The sequence below is a fragment of the Tachypleus tridentatus genome, chromosome 7 (genome assembly GCF_004210375.1).
Source record: "Tachypleus tridentatus isolate NWPU-2018 chromosome 7, ASM421037v1, whole genome shotgun sequence".
NCBI classification, from domain to species: Eukaryota; Metazoa; Arthropoda; class Merostomata; order Xiphosura; family Limulidae; genus Tachypleus; species Tachypleus tridentatus.
The window spans coordinates 71,034,018-71,048,927 of NC_134831.1; the positions used below are offsets into that span (position 1 = coordinate 71,034,018).

The window sequence follows — 14,910 nt, forward strand, 5'->3', positions numbered from 1 at the left end:
TTATTACCATGATCATTAAAGCATTTCACATTGTATTATTTAGGCGAATGTGTTTGTTTTCAAGATTATTTATTGTTCAGTAACTGGTAATATAGCATAATGAACCATATAAATTTTTACGCTTATGCTTCACATAACGTTTTCTTCTTTACTGGAAAATTCGCATCTTTTTTACAAACACGTCCAGTTTTAGTTGAAAACATAACAGGTTATGAGGCAAAAAGTATATTTGTTGGTTAACAACACCCGAATAACACGTTTTGAAATATGAACGTTTTTGTAAAGAAAAACTGCAGAAAGAACAACTGAAATTCGATAATCACTGAATTTGTATCTCAGAACGGCTGGTATGGGTATTAACACTTATTGATGAGCAGAGAATAATGTTTCGACCTTCCTAGGTCATCTTCAGGTTAAGTTGTCCTCTGCTTATCAATAAAAGTGTTAATACCCATACTAGCCGTTTGAGACAAATGTTTATTTCAAGTGGGTTTCTTGTTATCTAGAATCACATAATTTTGTAGGTAATGCATATATATTTTTCTTACTAGGTTCTTTGGCATTTGGATATATTTCGTCGTAGTTTTCGAGAACTCAGTGGACACACGTGCATGGCTGAATGTTGTATCTTTTGTGCGCTCAAAGTAAGTTATAATATTGGAAACATGTTTTATATCTATTTTCACCTGAGACTAATTCAGATAATAATTTTAATGTTAAACATATATTCAACTGTAGGTTCAGATCCGATATAAGTAGAAATGATCGTCTGAGTTATTATGGGTCTATAGTTGAAATATCGTGAAATGAGTCCGGCCGTAAAGTGTAGATTAAACCAGTTTATAAGCGTTTAATATAGAACCTAAGATGTCATGTCAGTCTTCTGACGTAGGTCCTTTACCTGCCAAGGCAAACTCCATTGACGTCGCTTCACCAAATCATCTACTCGTTAGTAAACTTCAATAAACGTTAGATATATATTTTGGTTGGGTTTACCACATTGGCAATCACACTTTGTGCTGTGTGATCATTTAATATCTTAGTTGTGAAGTATTTCGAAAAAAGAAATAGGAATGAAAGTAAAAAAATATCGTACAATATGTCATCCACACTGTTTTCCGTATAGACGCAACCTTTTTATCTATAGAAGAATCTCTGCACTTTAAGCGTTGGATTTATTGGTCTTGGTGAGCATGCTTTATGTTACGTGATCATAATTTGTAAATTATGATTATAAATGATAGAACATATAATATTAATCATATCATTTGAAATGTATTCAGTGAGTTTCCTTTTCATGTAACGAAGCATCTGTTTCTTTTTTCCTTTGTTTCTAAAAGCAAACTTGAAGGTTGGACTTCGAAGCTTTTCCGATGAAGATATATTTCCAAGGACCAAACTAACTGGTTGTCAAATTATAATTTAGTTTTTATAAAACAAATTAATAACCATGATTATTCATACTATGAATTTCTTCAATATCTCATCAGGAGCTGTTTGCACAACTCCAGTATAGCCAGGAGTCAGCATTACCGCCTGATGCTCTGAGGCATGCCTTAGCTGAAACCTTCCATCAAAGGCGCTTTCAAATAGGAGGCATGGACGATGCAGCAGAATGTTTTGTGAGTGAAAATAATGTGATTACATTTTACGTTTATTTTAATACGTTGCAACTGACTGCAGTGTAGTGCAACTGATTACTCACGTATCGCTCTCGACCCGCGCACTCATTATTAATCACAGGTTAAATTCAAAGTTTATGGGTTAAAATAATTTACTCATAAATTAATTTTAATAAAAAAGGTGGGACAACGGTAAGGCTACGGATTTATAAAGTTAAAATTGGAAGTTCGATTCTCTGCGGCGGATACAGCAGATGAATTAATGTGGCTTTGCTCTTAAATAAATATTAAGAATAAAGTGCCATCCAAATAAGTTGTGATGTAATAGATTATAACTTTTCAATCTTTCTCTCCTCGGAAGGCAGAGTAACCGTAGCAAAGAGGTTGAGCTACCCTGAAATATTGGTATCATATCTAAGGATGTAGATACTTTTGATCATTGGAAATGTTCAAAACATATATAAAGTATAATTCAAATCATTTGGAAGATGTCCTAAGGGTAGATTACCGTGATCAACAAAAACATTTTATTTTCTAAAAATTAAGATTTGTTGTTTCAACATAATACTTTAGTCATCTCGAAGTTAAGTTTTGTTGCATAAAAACGTAAGTGCGATGGACCATCAAAGAAAAAAATTATTATCTTATTAATATGTCAAAAAGTTACGTCTTAAAGGCTTTAAGCCAAACATTCAAAAGACCAGACACGGTTATGCCCAGAATTTTGGTTTGGTTTGAAATTTGCACAATGCTACACGAGGGATAGCATCTCTGGTTTAGCAGTGATACACTAGAGGGAAGACAACTAGTAAATGGACTCAACAGATAACCCGATGTAGCTTTGCTATAAAAAAACAACAACACACAGACAACTAGTAAACGCTACCAACAACTAACTGTTGGACTATTCGTTAATAAAAGAATAGAAGAGATATCATTCGTCATACTCCATCCATCCTCAGAAACTGAAAGATCGAGTGTTTTCAGTATGACGAGAAATTTATTTTATGTTGTTATTTGTTTTTTGAGAAAACCGTTAAAAATAGCTTTTATATTTTTTTACTAGGAAAAGAGATTTTTGGGTATCACAAAGACTTATATCTCATTCATTTGAAATTAATTATTAAAATAAACGAATATTTTTTTACAGTAATGATATGTTAGTTTTTAACTTTTATCATTCTTTTTCTAAAGGAAAACATCTTGAGGCAAATCCATTTCCACATCGCCAATCAGGAGTCAGAAGACATGTGTAGTTCTCCTCACTGTATTCCTCACCAGAAGTTTGCCATGGCTCTCGTTGAACAGGTTTTTATTGACCCCTGTGTTATATTCTTAATACCAGTGTTATTGTTTGTTTTAGATAACATAGTCCTGCAATGGTTTTTATTGTTTTGAAATTTTTATATGTTCTAAGGTAATTCTTGTGCACTGAATCCGAAAATGATAAACATTTTTCTTCAAAACGTCATATTACTTTTATATAAGCGAACCATTTTCATCGAAAACTGGTCACCTTTTATCATGCTTAACATTTCCCAACAACTGGCTATAGGTTTAAATTTATCTAGATTAATGGCAGCGTAAGAGTTTTATCGATTGTTTGTTGTGAACTTCTCGCAAAGCTACACGAGGGCTACCTCCGCTAGCCGTCCCTAATTTAGCAGTGTAATTTAGCTAGTCATCACCACCCCCCGCCAATTCTTAAGCTATTCTTTCACTAATGAATAGTGGAACTGATTGTCAAATTATAACGTCCCCACGCCTGACAGGGTGAGTATGGTTGGTGTGATGGGGATTCGAAGCCGCGACCCTCTGATTACAACTCGAGTGCTTTAACCACATGACTATGCCAGGCCAGGTTTATAGATCCTTTTAGTTTGTTTGGAAATTTCGCACAAAGCTACTCGAGGGCTATCTGTGCTAGCCGTCCCTAATTTAGCAGTGTAAGACTAGAGGGAAGGCAGCTAGTCATCACCACCCACCGCCAACTCTTGGGCTACTCTTTACCAACGAATAGTGGGATTGACCGTCACATTATACACCCCCACGGCTGGGAGGGCGAGCATGTTTAGCGCGATTACGAGTCGCACGCCTTACGCGCTAGGCCATGCCGGGCCTAGATCCTTTTAGAATCCGTAAGAAATACATCACTACTATTAAACGGTGAAAAGCCGCATGACATGCCTTCTCTTTATTAGTATTTGTTTGTGCGTGCACTTCAAAATTATGTTTTTTTTATTTTCAACATTATTAATTCGTCGATATGGCAGCAAGAGGTTGTGTAAATGACCCAAACGTATTCTCTTTTTTGTTATAAATTTTATATCGGTAAAAGTTTTTTCTTCCCGATTTGTAAAAAAATACTTGCGTTATAAAAAAAAATTATAATTTTGGAACTCTGCGTAGCTGAATTATGGAAAATTAGTTACTAAAAATAGAAATTTTATTAAATTGTAAATTTGGGAAATTAAAGTTTACTTATGATATATGGAAAAATCGAAATCTCAGGTCTTTGTTGTTTATAACTTACTTTTATAGATCGCACGTTAATAAATAAATTTGGTGATAAATAAATAAAAAATAATTTTAATCACGGTAACAGGTATGTCCCAAATGAAAATAGAGGGAAACTCTTTAAGCGGCAACCGCCGCCTCTTAGGTTTTATTCGACCTTAAAATTAAAAATAGAATTGACTGCCATTCTTATAATGCACTCACAACCCAGAACTCGGAAGGTTTTCAGTGATAATACATTATGTATCTTGAACCCTTCAACACACATCCTGGCTGGTAAACCAGAGAGAATAAAGAACAAAAATTTAAAGTTGAAAAGACAGACATTTTTCATTTACGTATAAGAAAATAATTTAGTTAACTGAGTTTCTCACTACTTTTTAATTTTTTTTTTGGAGGAGGGTTGTATCCGAGAATATCTAGAGGTACTAACATATTGGTTTCATTTTCTTGTTTTTTTACAGGCTATTTGTAATGTATGTGATGCCACTTCAGAACCGTTGTCGTTCACCCAAATGGTGCACTACGTTTCAACATCTGCCCTTTGGTAAGCGTGATTCGCAGAATAATTAATTGATTTGATAACTAAAAGTTATCGTAATTTTCATGTGCCATAGTTAATATTTTAAAAAAAGCCCTTTTTCGTAAAGGTTAATCACCAGCAGAAAAAAAAAGAAAATTAAATTTACTAGAATTTGAAATAAAGCGACGTATCGTTAATATTACTACAAAAGTATTTTACTGCATTGCAATTTGGTATGCTGGTGAATTGTATCTCGAAACATTACTATGTATTTTTTTCTTTTCACTATTAAAATAGAAAATAACATTTTAGACACATAGATACTAATCCAAACTGATTATATAAAATAAAACAAAATATTTAAATTGATCCGTAAAAAAAAAAAGGACTAAATGAAACCAGAAACAACCATGTACTAAATTTAGTGTTAATGTGAAACCGATTAAAATTTTATTACGAAGTTTTAAAATACAAGAATATGTTTATCAGAGTTTCAGTGAAGATAGAATTTAAACAGGAAAGCTCATAGTAATTATGTTTTAGGACAGATAGTAATATCTTATGGAATTATGTATCTTACTTTACCAACGTAGTACATATAAATAATGATTTTCCTAATATTGTTTTTCATATTATTAACCAGGTTACTGTGTACTTTTGTAAACAAGACGGCTCAAAAAACGAATATGAAAAACCAACAACAACAATTGTCACAATTTTAATTCGTTTTCGAAAATATCAAAACTTTTAAACAGCTCTCCCAAAACGAATAACATTTTGTAAGACAACATATGAGAAAAATCACATCCAAATATAAAATATTGAATTAATGAAGAATGGGTATGATAGTCATTCTATTGACTTCAAAAAGAGCGATCGCTTAAAATGGCACTTCATGAATTGAAAGTCTAAGAGATATTTACATCTTTGTAAGCAGTTTCCTTGTAAAAGCCATCGAATATACGTTGTTATATAATTTATTGAACAAAGAAGTGTGAATAAATTTAATGTGTATCTCTGTAGCTCACAAGCAGAATTCTTGACAAACCAGCACAAAGATCCTGTTGATAGCTTTGGTCACATACTAAGAAAAGCTGGAGGAATGGGTGAAACAAGAGATTGTCCAGTGAGTAAATTACATACCGCAGAAACTCTTGATGTGAAACAAATTCTTTAATAAAACTGTAGGTGACGCACATACTTCGGAAACTAACTTAAACCTATATTACGATGTGCTTGAAAAGTCAACAGTCGTAAGTTACGTTATATATTATTTTTTTATTTTGAGACATTTAACCGTTTTTGAACCAATTAATTTCCAAATTTCTATGAAATGTACAAATTTATGGTCTGCATTCTGTAACCATGCGATTGATGATATTTAAAATATTTGTGAAGTACGTATACCCAACATTCGTATTTGTAACAAATGAAGTTGAAGCTTACATCAAAATTACATTAAAATATTAGTTTTTATTACAAAATAGAGTGATGCATCTTTTAGATTTGGGTTAAACTTACCCACTTGTTTGATAAGTCCCATGAAATAACCTTTAAATTTTATTTTGTAGGGTGCTTGCGGGGCTAAAATACAGACTTCTCGAATTCTCATGAACCATCCTGAAATCGGCGAGTCTTTTTTGAAGTATTTGGATGAAGTAAACTAATGATTGTCGTTTTAAAATGTATCACTGTAATAGAATACTTACCAGAAGCAGATTAATATTTATAACTTGAACCTATCGTTTTATTTTTGGTTAAGAATATTTGAAAGGATATATTATGATGTTAGATTTATACATCAGTTTTTGACTCTCATGAGAAAAGTTTGTAGTGTAATCAAACTAGTTTTTTTTATCAATATTAGTAATTTATTTTAATATGTATTAAAAGCAAGACTTATTTTGCTTATTCATGAAAATTAAGTAATGTTTTGTAATTTTATAATAAGAACAAATATATCTTTAATTTCAGTGAGTATTGGTCTCGTATGGGACTCTGAAAGGCCCTCATTAGAACATATACTGGAGGTTTTTAAGTCTATTGGCATGGCTCTCAAAATACAAGAGGTACGTTTTCAGTCATATCTGGGCGTTTATAAAGAGCTGAAATCCATTAAAAAGGGATCTTATCAAAAACTGAAGTTTATACCATCAAAATAGTGTGCTTATGTTATTAAGCTCAGTATTCTAGCAGACCAACTGGCTTTTATGTTTAAAAATAAAATGATGTTGTTTATCTTAAAAAAGGTAGACTAATGATAGATGGGACATTTCTCAGCTAGTGTTGCCAGGCGCTTACACTTGAGACCCACAATGTATCTCTAATAAAACATTTGTGAATTGGTACAAATGTTTCATTAATTATATCTAGGAAATTCTATTTAGTGTGGGAAGAATATTTTGAAATTACTTTTCTCTTATATAGAAGATTAATTCCAGTTTTGGTAACAATTTTTATTCGCACTTAAATATGTTACTACTATGCCTGTGATGGTAACACATCTTAATGTGAATAATAAATAATAGCTTGTTTAGATTAAGGGATTACAAAAATAACTAACATTTAGAGTTATCAGTATCTTTATTGTGATATTTTACTTTTTGTTCAGTATTTCTTTATCATCATTTCATAGATTTAAAATGCTTAATTCTATAAATTATAGGTTAATCACTTAATACAGTATTTTTTCTTATGGTCTCTTTGAAGTGGATAACTAATAAAACAAGAAAAATTAGGTAAAAAGTAGTTTTGAATTTTTATTAAAAAAGTAAAAATTAATTTAAATAAGGCCGATTCAAACCTACAACTATGCTTTAGCAAACTAAACTATTATATTTCAAATACTACAGATCTCTTGTTTCATTTTATTGGTTATTAAGGATGGAATTTGGCAGCACAGTCGTTCCTTAATAGTTCTATCTTTTTTAATATCAATAAAAACTGAAATTTGACAGATTCTAAACATTGTAGCTTAATTAAATGAAGTATCTGCCTGGTTAGTAGAGCCAACAGTTTAAATTTGGCTAAATCTTAACTTCAAAAACAATGTGTTATCTTTAACATTTTTACAGCTTCAGTTTAAGCATAATAAATTCCTTAAAATCAGTAAAAGGCAATTGTGCAGTTGTTAGTTAGACAGAAGGCTGGCTCCAGGTTTTGACATCCTGATGGAACATAGTTTAATATTAAGGATTCTAAACATTTGTGTTTGATGAATATTCATTTTTATGTATTTTATCATGACACAATCAGTATTTAAGTTTGACACATTTTTAAGTTTTTTGTTACCTAAAAAAAATAACTTTTATTAACTGGAAATTTAACTTTAGTATTTTATTTTATTTTTTTAGATGTTTCACTCTGTTGTTGATAACCAGTGGGCTAGCAATACCACTCACCATCTTGTTGGCATTGTTACTTATTATGGAAAACACTACTCAACCTTCTTTTTTCACACAAAACTTGGAATTTGGATCTATTTTGATGATGCCACAGTTCATGAGGTTTGTCATCTCATCCTTCAATGAAATAAAATATAATCAATTTAAAAATGTCTACTGATGATTGGTGTTTCTCAATTGTTCTTCAAAAATGTTATAACTTTGAAAGTTCATTTCAGGACATACTAACTAAAACCTTAAGTTATTTTTGTGTATATTCAATTCTGCTGGGAAGCAGTTTTACTATAATATTTTCTTACAGATTGGGCCCAAGTGGGAACAAGTGATTGAAAAGTGTAGACGAGGGCATTTCCAGCCACTTCTACTGTTGTATGCTAATAAAAATGGATCTCCTGTTTCTGGTTCTACAGCTCCAAAGTCCATTATCATGGTTGGCAAAAATCACAAGTCTCTGAAAGGTAAAGATAATATTCAGTATTGTAAAATGCCAAAGTCTGTTAAACCTGTAATATAAAAAAAAAAAAAATTAGATACATCAAAGGTAAGACCAATACTAAATAGTTAAAAACATGCACTATGGTTGCCACAAATCAGAAGGTGAGGCCAAAAACAATGAAAGTTGGTAAAGTCAGGAGGTCCAGATGTTTAGTGTCACATTCAAATGGTGCTCCTATCTTAAATCTCAGGTTAATAGGTTTCTGTACATACCTCATTAACAACAGTTAGTATTTTGAAATATATTTGTATGTTGTGCTCCATTTTATTAACTTCAATTATATGAATTATTTTTGATTTTTATTATGTTTTGTTGTATAAAATATTCAAATAACATGCTCATAAGGACAACTGATAATAAACAAGAATATTCTGCTGTTTTGAATTTATGAAAAGTTATTTTATGCTATTGCAACTAAATAACTAAAAAAGAAAGACAAAATTAAATTATTATTAATTTTATTTCGTTATAGGTTCTGGTCATTTCCATACTGGTGTAATAGTCTCAGAAGCTGGAACATCTATATGCAACACTGTGAGTGACATTTCTCAAACAAAAGGTCGAATACTGTCTTGGGAATATCCTTATCAAGATGGTGGCAGTATTCAAACAAAGACCTCACATGAACAAAATGAAAGTATTCTAAAGTCAAACCTAATTAATTGTACATTACTACATTCCAATCAGTGTACAATGTGTTCATCTCAAAACCTGACAATGCCCAGTTATTATTCAATTGAATCTAGACAGCAACACTTACATCAGGATTGTTTATCTCCTTTAAAATGTAAATGTGGTGTACCATTCCACCTTTCCAAATGTCTTCAGAATCCTACAGGTCAACAAGACTTGAGTCATTGGATTAATATTAATTCTTCTTTGCAATCCTGTAGTGTTGCAGAATCTCAAGGTTCTATTCTCTCTAACCACTCTTTGGATAACACAAGTAATCACTTGACTTCAAACAACTTCACCAATGAATCCACACTAAGTGATAACACCAGTAAGTCCAATGGTTGGAGACAATCCTGTGGTTTGCATCTTACTGTTGATGAGTCTCCCAGTGGATCAAATATCAGAGAGTTCTTATCAAACACAGAAACCAAAAGCCAAGAAGCAAGTGGTTTGGGGAATGCCAGTGATAATATAATAGACTGCAAGACCTACATCAACCGAAAAACAGTGGAAAGTGTGCTAAATGCTCAGAAACTAAAGAGACTAAGAATATTAAATGAAAACTCTCATTCTGCTACTGGAAACCTACACAGTGCCAGTAGTTTGGAATCATTTGATAATATACAGGCCAGAAATACCTTTAATAAAATGGCTAATCTGAAAGGGGAACTTGGTGGTACAGTTAATGTTCTTCGACGACGAGACTCTGGAAACTGGAGTGGTGATTGTAATAGTGGAAGTTCATGCAGTAGTTCCACTTCTGATACTCCATATGTCCATGCTGATGGAAATAAAAAGTGAGTGATTATAAAAAAATATGAGAAAATTTAAAGTTTGAATAGACTTAGCTTTAATTGTGGTAAACTGTGTAAAATAATATGCTGAATAATTTAGTGTAATGTAGCTAATTATGATTAATACTTTTATGGTTATTTTCAATAAAAATAACTAGTTGTTGAAGGAGGAAATTATTAAAAACTTATGAGAAATATTCTATTTCTATTTAGCTTTGAATTATCTGTTTTATCTTAGAACTATAAAATGAGTTTTGAAAAATAAAGAATAATACGTTTTTATTGTATAGTTTTGGTCATGTCCTAGTGATTAGTATGTCAAGCTGAGAACCAGTGGGTCAAAGTTTTGAGTCTGTGACAGGGCACTGAATACTCTCAGCACTTCATATGTGGGCATGCCATAAGTGTAACAGTTAATCTTGCTGTACCTTTATAATATACCTTAGTTTCATTTCATCTGTGCTCAACTCATGTATTCCATGAATTACTGTTAAAGCTATAAATTACCAAAACAAATTATGTTTATTTTTACACTTTGTCCTTCACAAATACTTAAAAATGAGACTAACTCTATTAAAATTTGTTTTCAAGCATTTGTAAACATAAAGGCACTTACATTAAAGCACAAAAGAGAAGGTATTAAATGTTAAATAAACAGGTCTTATGTGTGTTAATGCAAGTTACTATAATGAGACCAGACTCATGATGATTAGTTATTTAACAAGAAAGATAAAATGCCAAACTAACTTGTATATTTTTAACAGGTTGGCAACCAGTAATACTATTGGTCATCAGAATGCTACAGACAATACCAGAAGTTGTCAGCATAATTACATGAATGTTGGAATTTTGCCTGACCAAGGTTATGACTCTTTTTCATTGTCCAGCACTGATAGCTATCCCTCTGTCTCTGGCTCACCTGTTTCATCAGACACTCACCTGATCCAGATACCTAAAGACTTGCAAACAAAGTTGCAAGTTACTGGAAGCCTGATGTCAGCTGGTTCCGAGTCTAGGCATCTTAGTGGACATAAGTCAAAGACTAAAGGTAAAAATGTTCGTTTATTTTGAGTAAGCTTCACAAAGTAGAAAATGTTTGTCTTATTTTATGGTGTTTGATTAGTAAACAAGGAAGCATTTCCACTCAGTAAATATTATCTTCTAATAGTGATACTTTCTTTTATATGATTTCAAACAACAATAAATTAATATTTTTGTACAGTAACATTCCTACACTCAGTTACATAACCCCCTTCAAACTTGTGGTCATCTATCAGTCAGTTACCTCTTTCCTTCTTTGTGAACTTAATGATGACTGAAGAAGGTCAAAACGTTGTTCACTCCTATACATAAAAATTTTTCTTAACCCAAACCAGCCATATTTACATATATATTTTTCTCTACAAGTGGGTTTTCTTGTCATCACTGATTTTGATACTTTGGTTTTGAAGGATTTTATTTGCTTAATCTTGGAAAATTTATCCATCTGAAAGAAACCAGTAGAAGGAGTATTTAATAAAATCTTATTTTTTGTTATTTTAGCATAAAGGTGTGTGTGTGTGCACATCATGAGTATTGATCTTTATTTCTAGCTTTATTGGTCTAAAAGCTTTACATGTGTATCATCAGCAGAAATAGTATTTTTTTTTTGAAAGTCTGATTAAAAATATCCTAATTTGGTATTAGCAAATAGTTACAAAAACATTTATGTCTATTATCAAAATAGTATATATATTAAATATGAAAAAAAAGTAAAAGTATAGTAATTATTGAATAAATCATAATTTTATTGAATCTGATTTCTGTGTGTGAACTTTATTATTTTATATATATAGAAATTTAGGAACTGAGTAGTAATATTCACTTTTGATTGTATCATTAACAGTTGAAGTACATTTTACTTATTGAAGAGATGACATTGTTCCAAGAAATTTCTATACATATTTTGTTAGCTTATAGAAAGATGTTAAAAACTTCGTAGTGAAATTTGAAAATGCTGTTTTTATTCCAGTCTTGAGAGAAGATTGTGACAAAGTATGTGCTGAAGCTGATCTCCTATTGATGAAGTCCCATGAGAAAGAGAAAGAAGGTGATCTAGTGATGGCTGCCATGCTGAGTGACTCAGCAGCAGGTAGAGAACATTTTATTATTTAATTTGTAACATCTAGTTGCACCCCATTCCCCACACACGTGTCTGTATGTGTTGCCAAGATATTTTTATGTCATATTAAGTAAGGTATAGCTTATTATCTGTTATCATTTAGAATTGATAAATTCCACATTTCACCACTGGCATTAAAGAGTGTTCACACAATTGAATAACGTGTAGTGTTTTCCCAACTTCTGTGTCTCTTGTATCCCAGCCAACCTTATAAGCCCTCATATTGAGCAGAAAGCCTTATCATCACTGGATATAGTAAATACAATGTGGTTTACATATTGTTCTACATTATTCTTTATTTTCATTCATAGCTTCTTAGATTTACAAATTTTGCATTTTTGTACTGTTCAGTAGTAAATGTGTACTTATGTATTGGTATTTAAAACTGCTAACTAGTACGTTTGTGTAGGAAACCTTTGTTTTGTTTAGCTATTAACCCTTTAAATGATTGGTAAATATTGTTGCATTTAACCAATGCAGTTTTTAAAAAAAAATCTTTAATAAATTTTGTTACAGCAAAAGCAAGAGTTGCTATGGATGCTCCATATAACAACACACAATCTTTGGTCTCTGCAAAGATGAAACATAGCTTCTGTGTGATGAGATCATCCAACCTTCATAAGCGCTTGAATGAACCAGAGGTGGAGGAAAGGAGGAAACAAAAAGATCTATCCATTTTGGAAGGCCACCACAGCTGGCAGTCTAATCAAGATAGTCGACAGAGAAGTATAGATGGTTCATTAAGACGTCATAGTCAACAAGGAGGCAAAGACAGCTCAAGCATAAATAAGAATGTGAATGCATTTAACTTAAATGGTGAGAGAACAATTGAAATATATGCTACACTTCCAAAGAGAGGTAACAAGCATAAACGTTCCCCTAAAAGCAAAGATGAAAATCAAGTATATAGAGATTTTACTGAGAAACAAAAGCAAACAATTAAAGCTGATATTATTAATCAAGTGACAGATCAGATGACTGTAATTGGTCAGATGAATAATAGAGAATCTATTTCAAAGAAAGTTTCTTCAGTTAAAACAACACCTGAATTTAAAGTACAAGCATGGAAAAAACAAGAGATTTCACACTATAATATTCTTTCCACTAAACCAAATGTTCATAACTACTCTAATAGAAATAAGGATTATGGCAAGAAAACCTCTCCAGATAAGACTTGGTCATGGCAATTGTTCCCAAACGCACATGCTGCAAAACAACCTGAAGACAGTTTTATGCAGACGAGTGAACAATGTAACAGAAAGCAACATAAAGTTCGAAGAAAGCTTATAAGTGGTTTCTTCCGGAGGAAGAATCGTAGCTTACCTGACCTCAGAGAAGGCCTTGGTCAAGGAGAATCTATAACACATTTATTTGATGATTGTGCAGTAGCTCAAATGTCTCCTCCAAATTCTCAAGATTGTGATGTGAAAAAGAAATCTGACAGCACATTAGACAACAAGGTGCCCCAAGTAAGTAGAGGTTTTCATCAACCCCATTGTGCCTTTATAAAAAAGAACAACCATCATCAGCGATCACTTGTGAAAGTAAATCCACCTCAAGTGGAAGGAGTACCTTTTAAACCTACTTGTGATTTGACCAACAACCATGCTCAAGATAATATTGATTTTCCTGTTGTTCCACCAGATCACATGCTTCTCATTCATTCTCGTAATATATCCCACTTTACACTGAACCGGGAAACCCAATATGTGAAACTACCATTTTCTTTTACATATAGTGTATCAACAAAACTACCACCAAACCAAGACGATATAAAAAATGAATTTCAACAGCATTCTGTTCAAACTGACATTGATCCCCTGTTACAACAGGACAGTACTGTTCAAGTAACGAATACGTTTCTAGGAAAAATTCAAGCCAGGCATGACCAAATGCTTCAGTCGGCAAGACATAACAAAACAACACCTGATGAATTACTGGAAAAAACAATAAAGAAAGGAGGAGTGAAAGAAGTTATAGATAATGCATCATTAAGTCAGTCTCAGACAGAAAAGGCATATCTGCAAGACCTTGAAAACAAACAGTTCCAGATGATGCAAAAGACCCATCCAAAAGAAGAAGCAAATAAATTGGCAGAAACAATAACGTCGGGTAAGATGAGTTTCTTAAAAATTATTTCACAAAGTGGTTTAATTTTGAATATATTGTGTCAGAATACTATTACTTAGCATTATTGTTTTTTTTCAGTATTGGAGAATGCTGTTGAAACATTTAACAGATGTCAGTTGTTTTTACCTATAAATGTATCTACCTATCTTAAACAAAATGGCATTCCAATAACAAATTATAGCATAATTACCTCAATTTATAATAATAATAATAATATAGGCTTACAATATTAGAACGAACAGTATCAGTAAGTTTATCACAAGAAGTTTGTTATTTTCAATAAATAGGAAATACTTGTGCTCTCTCCCAGAGACAAACATACATGGACTTTGTTGATAAGGAACAAAATCAGGTAAAACAACAAATATCCATTTCATTCTTACTTCTATTTATAATTGTTTCAAGATGTTTTTGTTAGTCAGAAAATATGTTTAGTGATACAGGAATATATTTTTGTTATATGGATTTCAGCAGTTTTATTGTAGATTTACTACTTTATGATGTATGTGTACTTTTCTGAAAAAGATATATTTATTTTTATCTGTCTTATATATACATATATTTCATGGATTGCGAAGTACCTGACTG

The 14,910-nt window shown here is 31.9% G+C and overlaps 1 protein-coding gene across 4 annotated transcripts in view; it reads left to right on the forward strand.

Moving 5' to 3' along the window:
• LOC143255937 (uncharacterized) overlaps positions 1-14,910 on the forward strand; it is a 46,057-nt gene that overhangs the window by 27,202 nt on the left and 3,945 nt on the right. For all 4 annotated transcript variants that reach the window (XM_076512382.1, XM_076512384.1, XM_076512385.1 and 1 more), the window contains 14 exons: positions 552-644; positions 1,491-1,622; positions 2,817-2,930; positions 4,604-4,686; positions 5,686-5,788; positions 6,234-6,291; positions 6,637-6,731; positions 8,016-8,168; positions 8,368-8,524; positions 9,035-10,034; positions 10,796-11,079; positions 12,043-12,162; positions 12,709-14,304; positions 14,610-14,674. In XM_076512382.1, coding sequence (XP_076368497.1) covers positions 552-644; positions 1,491-1,622; positions 2,817-2,930; positions 4,604-4,686; positions 5,686-5,788; positions 6,234-6,291; positions 6,637-6,731; positions 8,016-8,168; positions 8,368-8,524; positions 9,035-10,034; positions 10,796-11,079; positions 12,043-12,162; positions 12,709-14,304; positions 14,610-14,674 — 4,053 coding nt within the window. The remainder of the gene's footprint in view (positions 1-551; positions 645-1,490; positions 1,623-2,816; positions 2,931-4,603; positions 4,687-5,685; positions 5,789-6,233; positions 6,292-6,636; positions 6,732-8,015; positions 8,169-8,367; positions 8,525-9,034; positions 10,035-10,795; positions 11,080-12,042; positions 12,163-12,708; positions 14,305-14,609; positions 14,675-14,910) is intronic.